Source organism: Chelmon rostratus, chromosome 11 (assembly GCF_017976325.1).
Source record: "Chelmon rostratus isolate fCheRos1 chromosome 11, fCheRos1.pri, whole genome shotgun sequence".
In the NCBI taxonomy this organism is placed as follows: Eukaryota; Metazoa; Chordata; class Actinopteri; order Chaetodontiformes; family Chaetodontidae; genus Chelmon; species Chelmon rostratus.
In genome coordinates this window covers 11,654,371-11,675,486 of record NC_055668.1, presented here as the reverse complement: position 1 = coordinate 11,675,486, position 21,116 = coordinate 11,654,371, and the positions used below count along the sequence as shown (strand labels likewise).

General features: G+C 40.6%; 1 protein-coding gene across 1 annotated transcript in view; it reads right to left on the bottom strand.

Annotated features, from left to right (window-relative positions):
* eys (eyes shut homolog) overlaps positions 1–21,116 on the bottom strand; it is a 144,009-nt gene that overhangs the window by 75,493 nt on the left and 47,400 nt on the right. The window contains exons 23-27 of the mRNA XM_041947814.1: positions 16,728–16,849; positions 15,619–15,878; positions 4,245–4,341; positions 3,644–3,751; positions 2,184–2,329 (exon numbers count right to left, since the gene is read on the bottom strand). Coding sequence (XP_041803748.1) covers positions 2,184–2,329; positions 3,644–3,751; positions 4,245–4,341; positions 15,619–15,878; positions 16,728–16,849 — 733 coding nt within the window. The remainder of the gene's footprint in view (positions 1–2,183; positions 2,330–3,643; positions 3,752–4,244; positions 4,342–15,618; positions 15,879–16,727; positions 16,850–21,116) is intronic.

Sequence of the window (21,116 nt, the reverse complement as noted above, 5' to 3'; positions counted from 1 at the left end):
ACACACTGCTGAAGGGATTCTGAGAATCACACATATTTTAAATACTAAGCCCAATAACGCGAGTCATGTACTAGCACCAGAACTGTCTTAGTCTTTAATTGATACAATTAGTGATGATTGCACAAGCCGAGGATGTTTTTCCATTCACATTAAATGTGCACTACGTCTCCAGAGCAACAGATCTCTGCAGAGACCAAATACTATTCATCAAGTTCACCCGGCAAAAGACTGAATTTACTGAAGCCAAGCAACGTCGCGAGGGCCAGAACATCATCATCCAACAATGTGCTGACTGAGGAAGCTTCAACAATGTGCTGATTGCACTGTACCATCACTCAAGGGAGCACGCTCCTTAATGACGGGTGGAGAAGAGAAAGGAGAAGGTGACGAATAGTGTGCTTAAAGCGTGATTTATATAAACAAGATTACCCATTAATCAAGCTGCTGTAATGACTTCTGACCCCAGTAAGGAACACGCCTGTGTACAGTTAAATAATACGTTATTGGGATTGCAGCACTTTTTTAGACGAAACATCCTAAATAATGACCAGACAGCTGAGATTTAGGCAGCTGCCAAGGCTCACACTGTACAAAACTGAGCATCCTTTATACTGTTTGTCAATATGACATAAAATCACACAGTGTGTAAAAATAAAGCATCAATGTGATCAGAGCCATAACTAAAAACTGTTGTGGAATAAGTGATTCATATTGACACCTGATTTGCAAAGAAGTGAAGAGCACCGCGAGATAAAAGTAAATCAAGTTTAATCTTAATGTCTCCCTTGTGTACTGACTCTTAGAAAGGTAAGAAATGATGATAGAAGCTGGTGGAAGTGTTAGAAATGCGAATAAAAGATTTTTTTCTGGCTTCTAACTGCACTTCTTTCTCAACATTTTACATGCAAACAAATGCATTCCATCACTTCAGGAAGGAGAGGTAATTAGCTGATTTACTGAAAGAGCAGAAAACAGAGACGCACTGACTCACTGACCAACAATATGAATAGTGATGCAGGCGGGAATGAAGTGTCATTACAGCTTAATCACATCCATGAAAGTGAGTGGATACAAAAGTAGACTGCTGTATTAGTAAGCAGCTTCAACTGTTGCAGTCAAAATGAATGTTGGCATTCGATATGCAAAAAACACCCCTGGACTTCCCTGATGGCTGAAGCAAATAATATGATAATACCATCAAGTGACACAACGAGTTACAGTCCTTCAGTGATAGAAGACATGACACATCATACCATCAAAGCAGAATAACATTCAGTCGATTCCAATCACGCTGATGACGCGATGAACCAACCTAGATGGCAAATTTACTATTACACTAGAGCAAAAAAAAAAAAGTTACATGCAGCTACAGTTCTGCCATGAACTTCTTTGTGTTTTGTTTTGTTTTTTTGTGAAAAAGTTGCAATGCTGTTACATGTGTTACTAGAGCAAATATTTTGTATGAGTTCCAGTTGGTTTGAGCCAATCCAAACCGTATCCTCTGGCCGCTTGCTCTCTTGGGGAACCCTGTTTCCTCAGATGAGCTTAAAGCAACAGAAAAAGTAATGGCTTGTACTATGCTGTGCGTAGGCCTAATAATAAAAGCTGCTTCTGTGGGAATTGGGCCATGTGTGTCAGGTTCTGCTCTCCAGAGTAGCAATACCTCAGAGACTTCCTCCCTCTCTCAACTGGGGAAGGATAAATTGATGATACAGTGTGGAAGACAAATGAAATTAATCTTCCCAGCACCTGACAAGAATCGGCTTTAGATAGTGCGCACACACACACGCCCGCGTGCGCACACACACACACGGACTCAGACGTTAAAATAGCTTGATATCTGTGGAAAATAAGACAAATGGACTGAAGTAAAACAACAATGGCATTCTGAGACTAACCAGGAGGGCCGATGAAATGAAATAAAGGCAACTAACAGACGCTGAGACGTTTTCATCAGATAAAACAGGTGACGTGGACTTCATTCTTGTTAGCTTTGTTGAAAAGCAGGCACTGTATCTTCCAGAGGCAGACGGGCTAATTAAAAGCAAGCATTGTGAAGCAGTTTTTTACACTAAGCCAGATCTGTGTCAGAGTTGCCTCAGTGGCGTGTGGCCGCAGGAGTCACGGTAAGCTTTTTAGACTCTCATATTGATCTTCATGTCACCTGAGGGCGAAAGAGCTACCTGAGTATCCAGGGCGACAGACACACTTGAAGCCCCCGGGCGTGTTGATACAGATGCCCTCGTGTAGGCAAGGTGAAACTTCACACTCATTCACATCCAGGTCACACAGCGTTCCAAAATAACCAGGAGGGCAAATGCAGTGGAACCTAAGGAAGATGTGATAACACTCGATCATTAGGAAATAAAGTCCAGTGACGACAGGCAGTAGACAGTAATGACAGCATGCTTTTAGGTTTAGCTCTTACTATAGAATAAGCAGAATGAATTTCCTCAGTAAAAACGACACACATTACTTAAAAAATACCTGTGTTTGTCCAGACCCACAGAGACAAACTGCAGATTAAGACACATGTTTTATTCTCAAACTGACCGGCAGCTCCTCACACAAAAATTAACAACGCGACGGCAATTAAGCCTCGCTGTGTGTGGCTTCATTTGAACCACGTTTGAAGACTTATTACTACAAGGAAGAGCTTAACCTGTCCGATAATGCGGTTTACTCAATTCAAATCCCTCTCTGCAGCAGTCGGTGGAGCCTAATATCCCCTGACCACACACCTCAGAGGAGATGGTTATCCTGCTTGTGAGTGAGATGAAAAGATAACATGTCATCATGCACCTCTGTGCTCAAATCTAAACAACATCTTTTGATTAGTTAAACATCATTTTTCATGAGTAAGCCAGTTATGTCATATCAAATTTATGTAATGTGCTGAAAGGTGTTTATTGTCGTGTGGCAAAACACAATTTATGTAAACTTTACAGGCTAGACTTCATGCACTCAGTACACTGTATTTGCTCTATTTATACTCATAGTACTTTAAGAAAACCGGTGGAGACAGCGAGGGTTTGGTGAGTACACTGAAGAGTCTGATTCATCATCACAGTACAGGTGGACTCATTCGCCTTGTTGGGTCAGGGAGATGGAGATAGTGCGTAGTGTTTGCGGTGGGCAGCGAGGTTAAAACACACCTGATGTGAACTCCCCGCACTGTGCAATCAGGGAGAGCGCTCTGAGCAGGGCCAGGTCACATGGGAGAGAAATCATGACGGGAGACAAACTGGAGACAAACCATTTAGGACTCAAATTGGCCCTGGGACTTCTCTACCCATCTGTCCGACTAAGCCTGGAAGCCCCGGGGCTCCCATTAAGCACAGCAGAGAGAAGCACCAGTGGAGTAAAGCCCAATCTAGATACATGATGTGTTCCTGCTGAATTCGCTCTGTGTCTTTAGGATAGCAGCTTATGTGTGGCAAGGATGAAGACAGGCTTGTTATATAAAGCGGAACATTTTGAAGAGCAGCGCCACAACCTCGTGTGTTTTCTTCGGTGAACGATTTTGTTCATGCGGCTTTCGGAGCAAACTCGGGAAATTAATTCTGCCTGGCCCTTGCTGATATGTGCAATTTTTTAAAAGCACACAACGAATAGAGGCTAAAGTGTTTATATTCATACTTACTTGTTCACAAGGTTTTGACAAACACCGGTGTTGTGGCAAGGGGTAGAGGCACACTCATTGATGTCTTCCTCGCAGTGAAGGCCAGAAAATCCCATCTTACAATCACAGCTGGGAAAGCAAAAAGATTAATATTGATGTTTTGTCCCAGATGGAAAAAAGGAGATATGGCATATGCACAGAAAAAATCATTCGGAGCTTAACGATGTTAATTACACATCATTTATGGTGTGATTGCACATTCATGCCGTAACATGTAGGCCTGGACTTTCACTCTTTAACAAAAACCAAAGCCTGCATGACAAGAGAACTTAAGGCAGATTTTTTTGGAGACATTTAACAATTTGACCCCATTTCAAATGGCACATTATTAAATCCATTCCATTTTGTTTTTAAAAAAAGGGCCACAAGCTCAGAACATATCCATTAACTTGGGGTAATCGAGTCTGAAAATTACTGTACAATGGCCTGAAACCTGTACCAGAACGACGGTTGCTGGTACTGGCACTCAGGATTTACAAATGTTTAAAGTTCATCGCTACAAAGCGGGACATTTTTGTGCCACCTAAGAAAGGAAAAGCGGGTTAGGGCTAATGCTCTTTACCTGTAGCTGTTGACCTGGTCCACACAGTCACCCTGGTTCTGGCATGGATTTGAGCTGCACTCATTGGTGTCAATTTCACACCAACTTCCTTCAAATCCTGAAAGATAGATGAGATGGTCATGGATCAGCAAGCCCCACTACATCCTGAAAACGTCAGGGCCGATGATAACAAAGGCCCCAGTGAATGCCATTTTAATGGAACTAGTAGCCCCTGTAGCATATCTCATCTTCCAGCTCTCAGCACTCACTGTTTCCCCTTTGAGAGTGTGTAAGTCTAATAATACTTTACTGCCACAGACAGATTGGTCTGAGGGTTAGTGGTTTGGGGTTTGGGAGGTGTGTGTCTGTGTGCGCAACCGTGCATATGCATGTGTGTGTGCGTGTGAGAGAAAGCGAGCGAGTAGGGGGACATCTTGTTAAGTTAGGGTAAGAGGGAGAAGCTAAGCCCAAGAGCTCTTTTGCCCTTGTTCATTAGGGGGTTGAGGGGCAGGATGGCTAAGCAGATCAGCATGGATGTTTTGTTGTACTTTTGAAGGCAGCCTGGGAGCCTTTTAATGTTCTGCCTGTCAGAGGTACTGTGCTCCTCTGGTGCTTGGTTTGGTCCATAAGGTGGGCTTTCTGCTGAACAAGTCAAAGTAAATGACTTAGTTTTATGAAGAGAAAATGAATTAATGAATTTAAAAATGAGAGAAATGAACCCCTAATGCCCCGTTGTATGGAGGCAAATAACAGCCGTAAAGATTTGAATTTTACAAGCAAATGGATCTATGTATAAATAAATAGCACTGAATTAATAGTATTGGAATAACTGACTTTGAAAACCATTTACTTTCATTCATACGGTCTGAATTCCCCCATTTAAAAATCCCTACAGTAAATTCAAAAGCTATTTTAAGTTCAGTTCAGTTAAGCCCCATTCGGATCTAAAAATACTGCACTTTCAGACAGTAAAATTAAATCTATGACATTCAGACCTAAACATCCAAGATACTGAGAAGAATAAATCAAGCCAAGCCTATCAATTCTTCATTCCATTCATTTGCTTCCATGCCATTGATTTCCAGCTTTCTGTGACTGTTTCTGCCACTGCATTTGTCTGGGATATGAGCAATGATACAAAGATACCGTTTCCTCTACAATTCTATTATCAAACTCTGAGCTCAAATTTCCAAAGACTGCTGTGTTGTACCTGCAGATCACCATCTGCCACCCATAATTAAGGGCGATACAAGCATATAACAAAGCGTGAATAAAACTAGTTTAAAATGAGTGTTAGTGCTATTATTGTTTCCTTACATTACATTCACTCCTGCTGCTTCAAGTGAGAACTAAATATATATTTGAACTGTATAAAATAAAATTATCCACTGATTCATACCATGTGAATTTCTTAAGGTTACTATAGAAGTCTGAGCATCTCCTGCACTGTATGTAATGATACCATAAATCAGGCGGAAACACTATATAATACCCTGTAATGGCAACAATGATGTTTCTCATTTCAGTGTTTTCAAAATCCACTGTGAACCACAGATGGCAGCAAATTATATAGATCATAAATTTCTCAGTGCAGATAAATGCAGCAATTTTAAGCCATTATTTGTGCTTTGCTATTCAGCCGGATGAAGCTCAGAACTGTCGATTATTAAGTGTTGTTGAATAAAAAAATCCCTTAAAAACTGAATGGTATGCTTTAAGCAACCCTCACTGAGCATTTTTAATCAGCTGGATAAACTATAATCAATGTCATGATGTTTAAAATAAAGAAAGACAAATTTTCAACTACAGTGATGCTAGTGGAAAAAAGCAAGACAGCGACACTGACGTAGCTTGGTGCATCTTGCAACGTTAAGCGTGAGAGGGATTCCACGAGACCACAGAGAGCACAGAGCATCTGGTGAATTATGGGACAGCACAGGTTTCCCAAGCTGGTCTGTCAGTCAAAGCGATGGTGGAGCACCTCAGGGACTATTTCGAATGTCACCGCAATGTAATGCATCTTCTGCCACTAGCAGTGACTGGAGGCTCCTCTTTGACAGAGTACAGAGAGGGATACCCAAGGCGCGTCCTCACGTAGTCATTCCATCATGCGGCTGGAGCTGCAGTATGTGATCACCGCTCCTGCCAGTGAATGTCTCCGAGGAGAAGAAATTGCGGGTAATCCCCTGTGGATAGTGAACTAACTTTGATGGACGTTTCAATTGAAATATAAGTGATGTCTTCATTTTAACAGTATGAATTTGGTTTGGACTGCTACATTTGTGACTACAGTCGTCTTATCAGGGTTGCTGTCAGTCTGATGTAACAATTTCTCAGAGGGGGCCCCTTGAAAATGATCTACAGCTTGCACAACATAGATTATGGTCTTTGTGGTGTCATTAAAGTACATCAAATCTCTGTGTATGACTGGACTAAAACGCATCATCATTCCAGGTTTTCTGTTTGTTGAACAGCTTTGAGCTTTGGCCTTAATTTGTTGTACCTCTATTTGGCCAGTCTGCATGGTATGTCTTATGACAGAACACAGTGCTTAAATCCTTTTAATATTTAATACTGTTTGCATTTAAAACTTTGACCTTTAATTGCAACACCCTCGTCTGCATGTCATTTTTTTTTAACACCAAGAACCAGATGCTCAAATGATGTGTTTGTACTAAAAGCACCTATCCTGTGCAGCATGTCCCACATGTAAACTGGTATGAAAACAGAATGTGAGCACAGACCGTACATACACATGGCTTTCTACAGGGATCCGAGTGAAATATCACAAGGTGGAGGCGAAACATAGGAGACAAACAGACGTTGAGGCTGTTAGTCAATTTCACAGATGTATTTTTTTTAAACTAAGTCACTACACATGATGGATTGCAGGTGATGAATTAATCCTGTGGGCACTGTTAATAGTATGGGTTATGGTTGTGCATAGTGACAGCTGAAATTGTGCTAATTCTTATTTGCATGCAATGTGTCACCATCAAAATCTAGTGCAGCAGTCTGCTATAAAATTTAGTGAGCACGACCAAGTTCCTGAGAGGTTGATTTTCTACTTTGAACTCCTCACGAGCTTTCATCTGTGCTGCCCACACGCCATATTGTCAACCCGGCACTAAAAATATTTCTTAATCATAATAAATATAAACAACTCTATAATATGGGCAACTAAAACATACTGTATACATCAATTCTAAAAAAAAAAAACTGAACATAGGAGCCTAAAGAGATTTCATATCTGTAATGCCTTGTTCGGCACTCCCCAAGTGGCCTGTCAGCAAAAACACTATGCTACTGTCTTTGACTGGGCAAGAACTAATACAAGGGAAATGGATGATTCTCTTAAGACTAACATTATAGTATTGTGTGTGCTTGCAATGACTTTTTGTTGACATGAAAAATGTGCCACCACTGTGGCAGTCTGCATTTGCACAGAAAGCAAAACACAAAAGCAAAAGGATGAAGAATGTGGCTGCATCACCACAGCAAAGAGAGCAACTTGATGAAGCGTTGCTGTATATTTTGGTTTGTTTCTGGATCCGTTACATAACTTATGTGCTGTCTATTCAAAATCATAACCGATAAGATGATCACGATGTTATAGAGCTGTCAGTTCCAAAAAGCTGGACGACGACAGAATTCTTTTTTGTTTGCAGGAGCAGACACACTTGCCACAGGCAGACACATCAATCCTGTGCAGCAAACAACAAAATTTAGGCAATTTAAAAAACAAATATAAATGGACGGACAATGCAGATATAAAACTAGTCATCACAGCTGTGTTTCTTGTAATTAGGAGTGCAGCAAGCTTGTGAGTCCTTCGCATGCACTGACCAAAAACTGGGTTACTTGAATAAGTGGGTTAAGAATCAAAATGTCTTTGCATGTATACGCCAGTGACTGCAGCCAGTTTACTCCACTGCTACACACCTGGACCACCATAAAATGATTAAACACTGAGTTTATCTAAAATTTGTTAACTATTCAGCTGTTACGGACCCAGGTCTATTTTTATACATTATGCACGAATGTAGAAGCTAACCTCTTTCTCACAGTGATGGACAAGTACTTAGCCACAGCTCATAGTGTGCGCCTGATGTTTTTACCTGTGCCTTTATGTTGAACTAAACGTTACTCGCCGTAACATGACTGCACTGCTTTAATGAAGGTTCTATGTTAATAAACTGTGCAGCCAATGTTTAGAACTATTTTTTTTTCCACTTATAAAAGCATGCATTACGTAAAACCAGAAATCTGCTACATGTTCAAAGGAGAAGCGAGAAGAGCCACCTCCATTAAACGCCCAACAATAATGGAAATACATGAGCCGGCTCCAATTGTGTGCCTCTGTTACGTATATCATCCACACTTCATAACCCTGTCACTGTATTCAATTACAAACTGTTTTTAAAATTTGAGTAAATCACCACGTCCTCTCTTAACAGTGTCCTCTACGGGCCAGCTGTCATAATCTAAATGAAAGAGTACTCCGACTCGATACAAATGCAGATGCACTGAGCTACATGAGATGCAGTGATTGCTTTGGTGACTTCTTTTTTTTTTCTGCTGCTTGCGCTACATGCAGGCAGCCTTTGGCCATTTGAATGGTGGAGCTTGCTGGAGCTCTGCGTAGCCTGACAGCCTTGCTACAAGCAGACACCAATCAGTGATGGAAAAATGAGGAAAAGAACATTTAAACATCTTTTGATTAACAGATCCCAGGTCTCTATAACTGAAACTATGAATTCATATATAGTGGACTCTTGACTTCACTGTGTCCCCAAACACCTGAAACTAAACCTGCATGTTGGATCTGTGGTTCATCTCCACAGATTTACACAGACACCATGCAGGTACGTTTACCTGCTGTGAAGCATTCAGGGGTTAAAGACCAATATGTTTGAAGCTACTGATGAGAAGAGGATTTTCGTGAAGGGAAAACCTCTATGTGCTCATTAATGTTTTTTTTTTTTGTTCCTTCTGACCTTCTTTGATGCCGCTGTTGTTCCGGCTGGTTAAAGAGGTCTCAAAGCTGAAAGGAAAGTGAAGACACACCTTTTGCCCTAAGTAATGGAATATCACACAAGTCCTGAGACCTTTCCTCACTGAGGGCCACGCTCTCATACTGAGACCGTACACCTGCTACATTTTAATATTTTGAGGCCTTACTTTCTGAATGAACAAGACAAGACACTACTGTACGTATGTCTCCAATTAGGGCTATGATTTACATGCTGTGAAATTTGCTTAAAATATAGTCTGGTCTTTAACCGCCTCTTGCATGGATCATTATTCTGTGAGAGAGATTTCTTTGAAATATCTTTGATCTCAATAATATCATATGAGGGATATGGATATTGTGGAGGCTTACTGTCACAGTATATTGGTTTAGTTACATTAAACTCAGGTAATGAGCCAAAATACAACACATCTTTTAATTTCATAGTTGGAATCCGTACAGTCTGTGTAATATGTAAACTAAATGCTCTTCTTCTCTTCTCTTCTGCTGCTATCTGAGCCTGGAAATTCACAAAAAAAGATTTTTACCCTGCATTCATGCACAAACCAAGCTCAAATAAATGTTGTTAAACATCTTCGAACTAATATGAAGCGAGACAGTGAATGTGGTTTGCATGAAATGAATGTATATGATTTGAATGCATAAAGATAATAAGTGCTGAGTGAAGGAAAAAGATCGATACATCTGCCCGTGCATCTGGTTTATAAACTGAGACACACATACTATAAGTCACATTGTTTCCCTCCTCTATAAAAAAGAATAATCACTTAAAATGAATGCAGTGAGGAGAGACTTTTTCAACACATCTTTGGCAACACATGTTCCCAACACATCTTTTTCAATATCATATTAAGTATGTGTCAGTTCTCTTGTTGGCACGGCTTCACAGTACCTCATTAACCAACTGTTTGGTAGGACACAATCTCAATCTTGTGGAAGGTGAAGGCTAGTGTAGCATGCCATGCAAATAAAGGGGTTTGTTCTCCATCTGGCCAGGAACACCTCTGGGGATATTCTGAGCCATGGAGACCAAATGGTTTTTGCATGTAAAGGGACCACACAATGTTTCTGAATTCACAATACTGCAAGAATCATATTTCTCCACTTCATGCAACAGACTTGAGGCGAACAGACTGTCCCTTTGTCAAATAGCACACGTTTAACACTGAAATGCACCAATGTGTCACCCAAAACCCGGTGAAAAGGTGGGGGAAAAAAACATTATCTATAACTGCTTATTCTTTGGAGGGTTGCGGGGTGTTGGAGCCAATCCCAGCTGACTTTGAGCGAGAGGCGGGCTAACCCCAGACAGGTCACCAGTTCATCACACGGTTTGGCACACTCTAATAAAGAAAATTATATAACATATTATGAAGTCTTTCAAAAATCTGAACCATTAAGTGCAATAGTCACATATTGTTCTTTCTATTAAATACCAAAATGTAAGACATTAATACTTTGTCATCAGCGCAAAAGCCATTTCAAAGAACAGTGGAATAAAAAGGAATGTGACATTCAAACACTTTTTTTCCAACACAGTTTTACACGGCAGCTGACTGGCTGGTTCATTACGTCAACTATTGTGTACTTTATCCTGTGGTGGTAATCTCCGTTTATCTGAAAGTGACATGAATTGACTGTGAGAATTATTCACTATCTCTGAGATAAAGCCCCATAGTAATTTCTTAGCATTTTGCAGCATTATGAAACTCTTAGATTGTCCTTTGTGTTTCCATATCTACTAGCTGAGGTTGAAATAGTTAAAATGTGTAATGGATTCTATATTTTTGTGTACCATAAACACATTATGAGGTAGCAATGCTGATAACAAATATAAAAAACAGGTCCTTATATTTGCAGGACTGTAAACTAATTACATGCTTCATATTTAGACATAAATTATTTGCAGTTTAAAGAAAATGCTATTATTTTAGCTGCAGGAGGACATGCAACAAAGGTCCTAAATCAGATTTCAACCCAGGATGTTGCAGTTAGCATGTGCAAACTGTCCTCTGTGCAGTCACTTCAGCGAACTGAGCAAGGACACCTGAGCCTACAGATTGTGAACAACACTGAGAATCTGATGTAACTCTGCCTCTCACCGTAATCTGTGTTGAGTGATGCTATGCGTGTTTGTTTCATTTGTTGCGGTTGTCGGCCAGTAACCCTTACCCCAACCTCTACCCTAACTCTCCCATTTTCAGGTTGCTCTTCTATCAGGCTTGGCACTCCCTGCTGAGGCTCCTCATTAAGAGGAAAGTGGAACATCTGTGCTGGTCAGGCAAGATGACTTAGGCCTCCTGGCCAGAGCCTCAGCGGAGAGTCACTGCTAGGAAGAACAAAAACTTCCTACAGGAGCTTTCCACAATCAGGAGAGGATAACTGCTCCCCTTATATTTTCTTTTAAGAAGATTTCTTGCAGCTGGCTCTGGTTATATTCTGGCCTCCAGGTTCTCACAGTATACCTTTGTAGACAAAACTCATTTCCATTGTGGCTGTGTTTTACAAATTCCTTTAATGCTACTCCCAGTAGGCACCTCCTAATGGCTGCCTTTTAGTTCCTGTTGAACTGACGAATAGTAAAGTTGCCACATCACCCTTTTTGTGAGACTGATATAGTCTAGTGAAGTGTCTTGGGGAAACTATGACCACACACACACTTTAAAACGCATTCAGCACAGCAAGTTTGAGAAAAAAATGACCATTAAACCCACTGTGAAAGTGCTTATCTTTAATAAAAGACCCCTGTCAGGTGCTATCAGATGTTGTTATAGGACTGGCCAGGAAAAGTTTGACAGCGACCATCCACTATCAGAGTATTACCATTGTCTCCTGGGTATCTGCACATCAGATACCATTGCCCCTCCAGTTAATAACTGGCCGAGAAGTAGCATGAAGCCAGAATCTAAACACAAGCCCAGAGACACAGATAAAATTAGACCCAAAATGGGTGGGAAAAAAGTGAAGCTGTAACAGCTAAGGTGAATGAAGTAGAATTTTCTTACTTGTGTGACTAATTGTTATGACTACATCTGTCACAGAAAGTGGATTGGAAAACAATATTGGACTGCAACAATTTTGTTTTGTTGTGTTTGTTTTGCAGTATATCAACTGGAGCCAAAGTTTTTGAGACTGCTACTGGACATCATAGATATCCAAGAGCTACAAAAAATGAACAATAATAATAATAATAATAATAACAATTCCCATACATGTGTACTGACCAAGACATTTCACAGTTCAGAAATTAACTTTCTGGTAGACAAATAGGTAAAGGCAACGCTACATTATCTCAAACATATCTTCGGCCTTGCTCTATTGCTATTTCTTACTTATTGGCAAACCCATGCAATGATACCCGTGTGTGTGCGTGGGCAATACATTGGCTCCACCTTTTAGCTTGAATATAAGACTATATATAATAAATATGCATAACATCTCAACATCTAAATGATTTAAATGACCCAATGATCAATATTGACTTCATGTCAAAATTGGTGAAATAACAACATGCCTCACCTGCACTTCAATAACCCCTGCAACTGCAAACACACCCAAAGTCTAGACAACTGATATATTCCATAATAAATCCTCGTTAACAGCGCAAACCTTCATGTCTGCCCTGAGGCATGTTTCTACTATGGTGCAGCTGCCATGATTTCCAACTGTGCCCACGTACGAGAGCACACACTCTCTCTATTTGAATGTGGACCATGTGGATTCAACTCAGCTGCAGTTGGAAGACATTTGGGCTGTACACCAATTGTGGACTAGTGCTATAATGTTTTCACTTCATTACTAACGTTCAGTACCTAAAAGCAAATGAGAGGTTTTTAATTTTGATGCAGTACACTTACTTTACTTACATACTACGTACTATGGCAGCAGTATGTACTGTATTTTAAGACAATTACACAACCGAGGGCTGACTAAGACGTGTGCCATCGCATGTTGTATTAGCGCATTAAAACCCTGTCTCTTTAATTCAGTTAATTTTCTTACCCCGCTGCCCCTCTACCACACCACACGCAAAACAGCAAATAAGCACAACTGAACGCTATGGACAAAATGGCTAATTGGTGATTACTTCACAACAAGTTAACCTTGATTATGCTTACTGTGTGGTGTCCATCTCGAGGGTGTGGGATGAGATTTGTTTATAGCAGTATATCTGGCAGACACAGGCAGACATATTCTAATTTAATTAGGTGCGGGAATAATGTAAGGCCTACACAATTTCCTTGACAAATAACCTACACTGAATGGTAAATAACAAGTCAGTAAAACTGTTGCACTGGAATCAAGCCATGTGTTGTATAACAGCTCTGTGTTTGTTGAGTAGTAGCTATGTAGGATGGATTTATGGTGAATAATAATGGAGAGTAGTGAGTCACAATGCTTGTGTGAAGTGAAAACGACCAAGCCCACGCAAAGCTCTTGGTGTAATGTATGCAGCCAGCACCTAATTTCCTATTCCTCTCCAAGGAAGCCTTCTGAAACTAACCCAGCCGCTCTATTTATATCTGGCAACATCTTTTCATCTCTGTGCTGATAGAGCCATTAGGTACAGCACAACCCTATAGCATCTGAACCCGCTCGCTGATAAGTTTGAATGTTAAAACACTACATCATTTATAATTCTGAAGCTGTGAGGGGGGACTTCCTGCCTTCAACAAAGCAAGTGGTCATTTACACGGCTCCATCACTTAAATGTTGCCTTTTTATAACGCTGACAGAGCTTGTGGATTGAATATAAATAGATGGTGGAGAAGTGAAAATAACATAAGCTCTTTCACTGTGAAACTGAATTCCTGACCTGAATTCAAGCTGACCACTTGAAACTGCAGTTTTTTCCTTAATTAAAAGGCGTGTGGCACATACATATAAACTACACACTAGAGAAGCAGTAAAATCTGCTTTGTTGGAACATGATTTTAGGTCTAAGGATAGCGAGCAAGGACACAGCTTTACACATTTCAGAAAATATGAAATATACAAGGCAATGGACGACGCATGTGAAACTGCATGTTACTCATGGATCTGCTGGGCTTTGTTAGCTTGGATTTATTAAATGGCTTGCTGTGGTGACCTGCTAGTATAATTATATTTTAGCAGTAAATCTACAGAATTTATTCAATGTAGAATTATGGTACTGTGCAATAGTTAATTGTCATCTCATGATGAAATGTCTTGTCAAAAATAGTGTGCTTAATGTTGAGTTGGTAACATTAGAAGAAACCACAAAGGAGCACAAGGCTCTCCGACCATCCATATTTCTGACTTTCATATTCATATTCTATGCTGCTTACCGTTGTAACACAAGGTTCAGTGGTAACACTGGCTGGTCTTTATGTTGCGCTTGCTGTGAGCGATGCATGCTAAATGGAAGCAGGCACGGTTAAGAGGACTTTTATCTTTTGCCATGGTGATGGGAGCTAATGGGTTTACCCACATGACTTTTTTGGACAGTTAATGAGTGAAAAAAAAGGAAGATACAACAGAAAATAAAGGAAAATATGCAATAGCATTATGCAAAAGAGAAAAACTGCTTAATCGGGAAAGAGGCAGACATTAGGCTGATGGGATGTAGACTTTTTGTTATATAGTTTAAAAATATATATAATGTTGATGTTGATTTCAGCCTGGTCCTGCAAGGTACTGTTTCTATAAATAATCACCATGTGAGGGGGCAGGGTACACACTGAGACCAGTATGCAGTACGCTAGCAGCTGATTCACCATGAACTGTAAATAGAAACAGCTAGCTAGTTTTGGTTATTTAAAGTCATCGGGAGAAGTCAAAACAAGATAAAGCAGTTGGCAAGTTCTCCTCATAAGGAATAAAAAGGGCAAAAGTAACCCTTGTCTGGCTCTGTAAAAATCCAGGAAATGTCTTGCAATCAATAAAACACCAACTTCTTGGCAAGCCTGATATGATCATTATGCTAACCACCTCTTTAAAGCCTGGCCAGTCAATGACCAGCTACACGGAGTACTGTTGTCTTTTGTTCCAGAGGTGTCAGGAGTACAGGTCAACATGTGAGTCATGCACAAGGAAACAACATTCACTGTCTCTGTTGAAAGCTCATACATTTGAGTAAAGACGTAATTGATTGCAATGTGTGACACAAATATTTTTCATCTTCTTTGCTAGAACCCTTTGATCTATGCTGTACTGTACATGGTCAGTCATTTTTGAAATTGTGCTTTTAGTGATTTTCTCAGTTCTTAAGCCGTGCAGGTTGTCTATGTACTGTAGCCTATTAAACTAAATGCTGTAGTTACAGTTGAAAAGTGGGTTGAAAGAGAATAAAAATAAAAAAAAACACCATTTGTACAAGGCTGTGGCAGTGTGCTCACTCACCAGCTGGGCATCTGCAGGAGGCTGTTCCATTGGAGCGTGTCAGGCAGGTGGAGTTGTTCAGGCAGGGATTGTGTAGGGGGTCGCAGGGGTCATAAGGTTGGTTGCACAAGGGGCCACTGAAGAAGGGGGGACAGGTGCAGGAGAACTCCCCAGGTACATCTGACTCCTGACACTCAGCTCCGTTTAGACAGGGCCCTGAGTCACACTCATTCACGTCCACAGCGCAGTCCACACCTGTCCAGCCTGGTGAGCACAAACACCTTGGAAACACCAGAGAGGAGATATGGCACTGTCATTCTGGAAATAATTAAAACAAATCCTAAATAAATAAACAATTATTTAGAGGTTTTCTAAGGATAAAGAGTGTCATTGTCTCTGAGACAATGTGCTAAAAATGGATATAGCAGCAGCACTGTGGGGTGCTGCAAATAAACTACTTCATAGCACATACGTTTTTTAAATTCAAATGATCCAGGACATATTTTTCTGCAAAACAAGTACACAGTGTTATAGTGCAAGTATTGGCACTGCACTCCTGGATCTTCGTGTGTGTCCGTGCAGGGAATTTACAGGTTAATTGAACCACTGGTCGGAGCAGCTTTTCATTCTGGACAGCTGAATGTAGGACACGGGAGGTTAGAGCACTGAGTGGGGATTAAATGGAAATGTATGCTAGACAGAGAGAGCGACAGGGACAGAAAAACAGAGCCAGAGTGTGTGTGAGTCTGAAGTAGCTGCTCTTAAGGCAGGTGAATATTCCACTTGGTGGCAGTGAGTACCCGAGCACTACCAACCACTCCACCTTGCATTCCTTTTCATCCTCCAACTTTTCCACCTGAAGCAGTTTTACGTCTCCCCAGCGAGAAGGGGGGCATTAGCTGATGCAGATACACCAGCTTTTCCCTCCAATGAGTCACAGATCCCCTGAAACCTTTTCATGCTGTGAGCCATTGATTGACTCATTTGTTTTACCTGCCATCTGCAATTCATTATCTCTGCTGCCAGTGGAAGGACATATTGCTATCTCTGAATGGCTTCTTTTTCTGCATTTATTAAGTGACTGATGCGCCTCGTGAGGACAGTGCCCCCGAGCCAGCACGCACACCTACTTGTAGCTGTTGAGAAGGTCTGTGCAGGTGGCGTTGTTTTTGCAGGGCTGCGATAAACATTCATCAATTTCTCGTTGGCAGAACTCCCCCTCCCAGCCGGAGTGACACACACACTCATAACTCTGCAATACAACGAAAAAGGGGAAACACAACAAGATTAACACTGACATATAGTGACACATAATATCTGCTCTTGTCTTGCTAGAGTAATTTAGTCTAGTATTTCTAATGACAATACACACCGTTAAAGACACCCCCCCACACACACACACAAAACACGTTTTTAACCTATTTAACCAGTCAGCGCCATGCTTGAGCGTTTCCACCTTGGAACTGCAGTGGACCATTGGCGTCTCACAAACACAGACTCAGACAGGCTTTCACACGTAACATATCTGAATATGTATTGCTATTTTCTAAGCTATGTTTTACTGTTTTACAAATGATGGCAGAGACGTGTGCCATTTTTGGTTGCACAGTTGCAAAAGGAGAAACAACAAGCCTTTATGTATTACCAAAGGATCTGAAACTCCAAGAGCCAATGTTAGTCTTGCAAGTTACATGATGATTCATGTCAAATGCTGACGGGACACTTTATACTGCTTGGGGGGTGTTGATGAAGAAAGTCACAGCAAACGTTACTCAAAACAGTTTGTCAGACGGCTGAGCTGCTGATGAGGTTTGTGTTTTTGACGAGCAGAGTCGAAGCTGCAGGCGAGCGACGGAGGGGTGGGTGGAGACAGAGGCGGGGACTGCTTAGATCTGCACGTACAACATGATGGCAAAGGAGTAGAGTTACATCTGAGCCAATTTCATGCCAAAGGCACGAAGAGATTTTTTTCACAGAAAAACTTGTAAATATGTAATTTTGATGAGCAGAGATTAGTTTTTAGGGGCATAACTGAGAAAAACTTTAAATTGCAACTAAAATAGGAAAGTATATACATATGGAAGCTGTTAATTAAGCTGTATGGAGCATTCAGAGACCATTATTTTGTATCACATACTTGTTTGTTACATTTTCATAAACAAACGGTGCATTGCTTAATATTGATCAAATACATCTCAATTTTCTCAAAAATACTGCAGAATAAAAAAACCTCCCACTCACAAAAAGACCTTTCCTGTGGAAATCTGTTTAAAGTGTGGAAGAGTCACGCTTGTCTTAAATTTTCACATTACTGCTATGCAGATGTATTCCTTCTTCCACCCACCACCTGGATAATATGCAAGCCTGTTTTTTTCTTGTCTTTCAAGGTATATGGTATAAGCCTTTACCAAGCATAATATATTAGCACTGCATTTTTTGCGTGGAAAGGAATTTTTTGCGGGAAATAAAAAAATGTAAAATATGCCTGATTTAGATTTGTAGAAATTTCTTTCTGTAACCAATGAATATGCTGTTTCTACTGTACATAAGGAAACTGATTTATATATAGGTCCTTCCTTTGGTAATCTTCTTTCTCTCTAAATTTCTTCCCTTTATAGCAGTATGTGGACCACTCGTCCTTTATTTCATCATTGCAATCTGCATTATGATAATTAATCACAGCACGGGAGATGCATGCTTTGTTGTCTCACAGTTTCCAAGGTAGCAGGTTAATTCAAATTTCTCTTTGCATACAGGATGAAGGTAGTCATATGGTCAAGGATTTTTCAGGAGTCCTCATTGCCAACATCCTGGCTAAAGGTCCCGGGTGCTGCTGGTTGAATGCATGCTAATCTGTATTTCATACACTGGAGGGGTGCCGTTAAACTTTGTCTGATATAATTTGTACACTGTGGGCCCTATGGTGGTGGGGGAAAATGCCGTCATCTCATGATAAATTAGATACCTCCAGGAGACTCCAATTCCTTACCCCTGGCAATAGAACATAATCTCATTTTTGCTGCTAAGTCACCTTCAGGGACTGCAATTCTCCAAAATAAGCTAAAGCTCTGTGGGACAAAATGTTCAGAGAGAGAAATAGCTGCACTGTAAACAAGACTATGTGAAGGGGTTTCCAAAAACTGTCCCTCTTTGAATAATGAGTTGAAAAAAAATATATATATATATAACGGTGAAACAGTTTGACTATACTGGCTGAAATTTCATTATATCCCTCATATCACACCCGATTCACTTATTAAGCAGTGTCCTTTCATCCGGAGTATTTAGTTTATGCCAGAAAATTACACTGAAATGCTTAGCCGGGATTCTGTGCTGGGACAATTTAAAAACCTTATCACAGAATTCCTTGTAAACTACTTTACAATATAGTAGGGATGCGCCGATTCTGATATTAGTGTAGAGTGTCAGGTGTGATACTGAGCCCATGTACTGGTAATTGTAATCGTTTTGTAATTGTAAAAGTACTCTGACACAATGGTACCATTACCTCTTTACGGCAACGTGGCATTAACCCCTCGTCAGCTGAGCAGGTAGGTGGAGGAGGAGCAATGTCAGCAGTTTGAAAATATTTTAGTATAAGAGATGCTGAAAAAAAGTAGAGCAGACTGCAAACTATGCTCTGCTAAATTGATAAGAAGAGGGGTGAAAAGTTTTTTTTTTAGCGCAAGCAATCTGATAAAACATCAGCAGGACCAACACAACGCAGAGTGCAGTGAGTTTGCTAATGGTAGCAGCGGGAAACAGCAACAACCAACTTTGCAGCAAACGTGGGAGAAGTGAGAGTAAATGTCCACGGACAACCCAAAGCCTCCTGCAAAAAAAACAGAAGCCCTTCCCAGTACATTACTTTTGATGACCAGTTGTTGTTAGCTGTACATAATACAGGGTTTTGTCGTCTTCTCAGTGTAACGGGGGCGAGATCTGAGATTCCCAGCCGTCCCCACATCACAGTAACCGTGTGACCAAACATTAAGCAGAAGCGGGCTCTGGGAATATCCTGGTCTGAACATAAGCTCCTTGATAATTTCACCACTCACTAGTAGACACTTCTGAAAAAGACTCTATATGTTCAGGCTCCATTTGAGGAGCCAACTTGAAAAGTGAGCTCTTTCGATGCTTTGGCATCAGATGTGATTCATGCTGTAAGACTTTTGACAGTGTCACACCATGGAAAAAAAAAGGTGAAGTGTGTGTCTGTGTGTGCTGAGCATGTTAGAACTGTCCCACATTGTGTTCCTGGACCAACACTGTAATTAACCAATCACAGCCCTCTGTGATCAATGTGCTGCGACTGTGCTTCTTTCAAAATTCCTTTGTGCTTCGCCAGAAGTGCACTAGGTTTTCCAAATTGAAGCCGTACAATTGAACAACATCTTCAGGAAAACTGAGCAAAATCCTTAACTGCGTGTCCTTAACTCATTAGTTGATAGTCTTGATAGTCTAGGACCAAGAGCTGTAGCTATATGAGCTACAGAGCTGTGGCTATGTTTTAGCCAAATGTCCTACTTGGCTGTGTGATCAGAAAGTACCCAAAATGTAGGTACTTCCACTTGGTTTGGAAAAAGGAAGTGGTATCTGTGAATCCCTATAATGTAACGAGGAAAAATTAGCATTTGTCCGACAATTATCCTGAAATTGCATTGGCGCTTTCATAAAACCAACGTGTCTTGATAACCACAATAAACCATAGTTTGCTTCAGGCAGTGACCATGAACACAAAGCAGTGGAAACAAAATTTGTTTGTGATTAATTAAAATGTAAAATTACAACATGTTGGCTTAGAAACCTCAAAGCATGGTTCAGCAATACCATAGTCAGGCTTTAATCGTTTTTGACCATTTCAATAATGACCAATCATTTTTTATCCTTCAAGGTGATTTGTTGGATAAAATACCGACCAGTTTCAATGGACAAGCTTCAATGCAACGAGTTGAAAGCTTAACAATTGGTTTTGAAGGTTTTGAAATACTTTTTCTCCTCCCCCTGTGCTTCCGCAGGTTTCTGGGGGCTCACAACTGAAGCATGCTGTTTTTGTTAAACAGATCTCATCTTTCTTACATGGATTATGCACTCTTGTTCAAGAACACAAACTTATTTTAAACCAAAACATTAGGTGTGGGCTGTGCACCAGAAGTTATCTGTCTTTGTCAAATGAAAAAAACAACACAAACCCAAAGACTTTATCTATGACACATCTGCTTCACTACTGCAATCTGTTAGCAAATAAGCAGCTGTTGGGAAAAGGCCCCTGGTACTCATTGCACAGTTTGTGAGCAGCATTCAGCTCCCAAGGCCTTTTTGCAGCTGCAACAGATCAATGTTATTTGCTTTAAAAACACTTGAATAACTACAAAAGTAGAGCTGCGCCTTGCAAAGAGAAAGTCCTAAAATGTTCCTTTAAATTCAAGGGTGTGCATCTGTAGAAGCAGACAGCAGTAGAGAAGGACCAGCACGCTTGGAATAAAATCTACTGAGAAGAAGTCATTAATGGAATCACT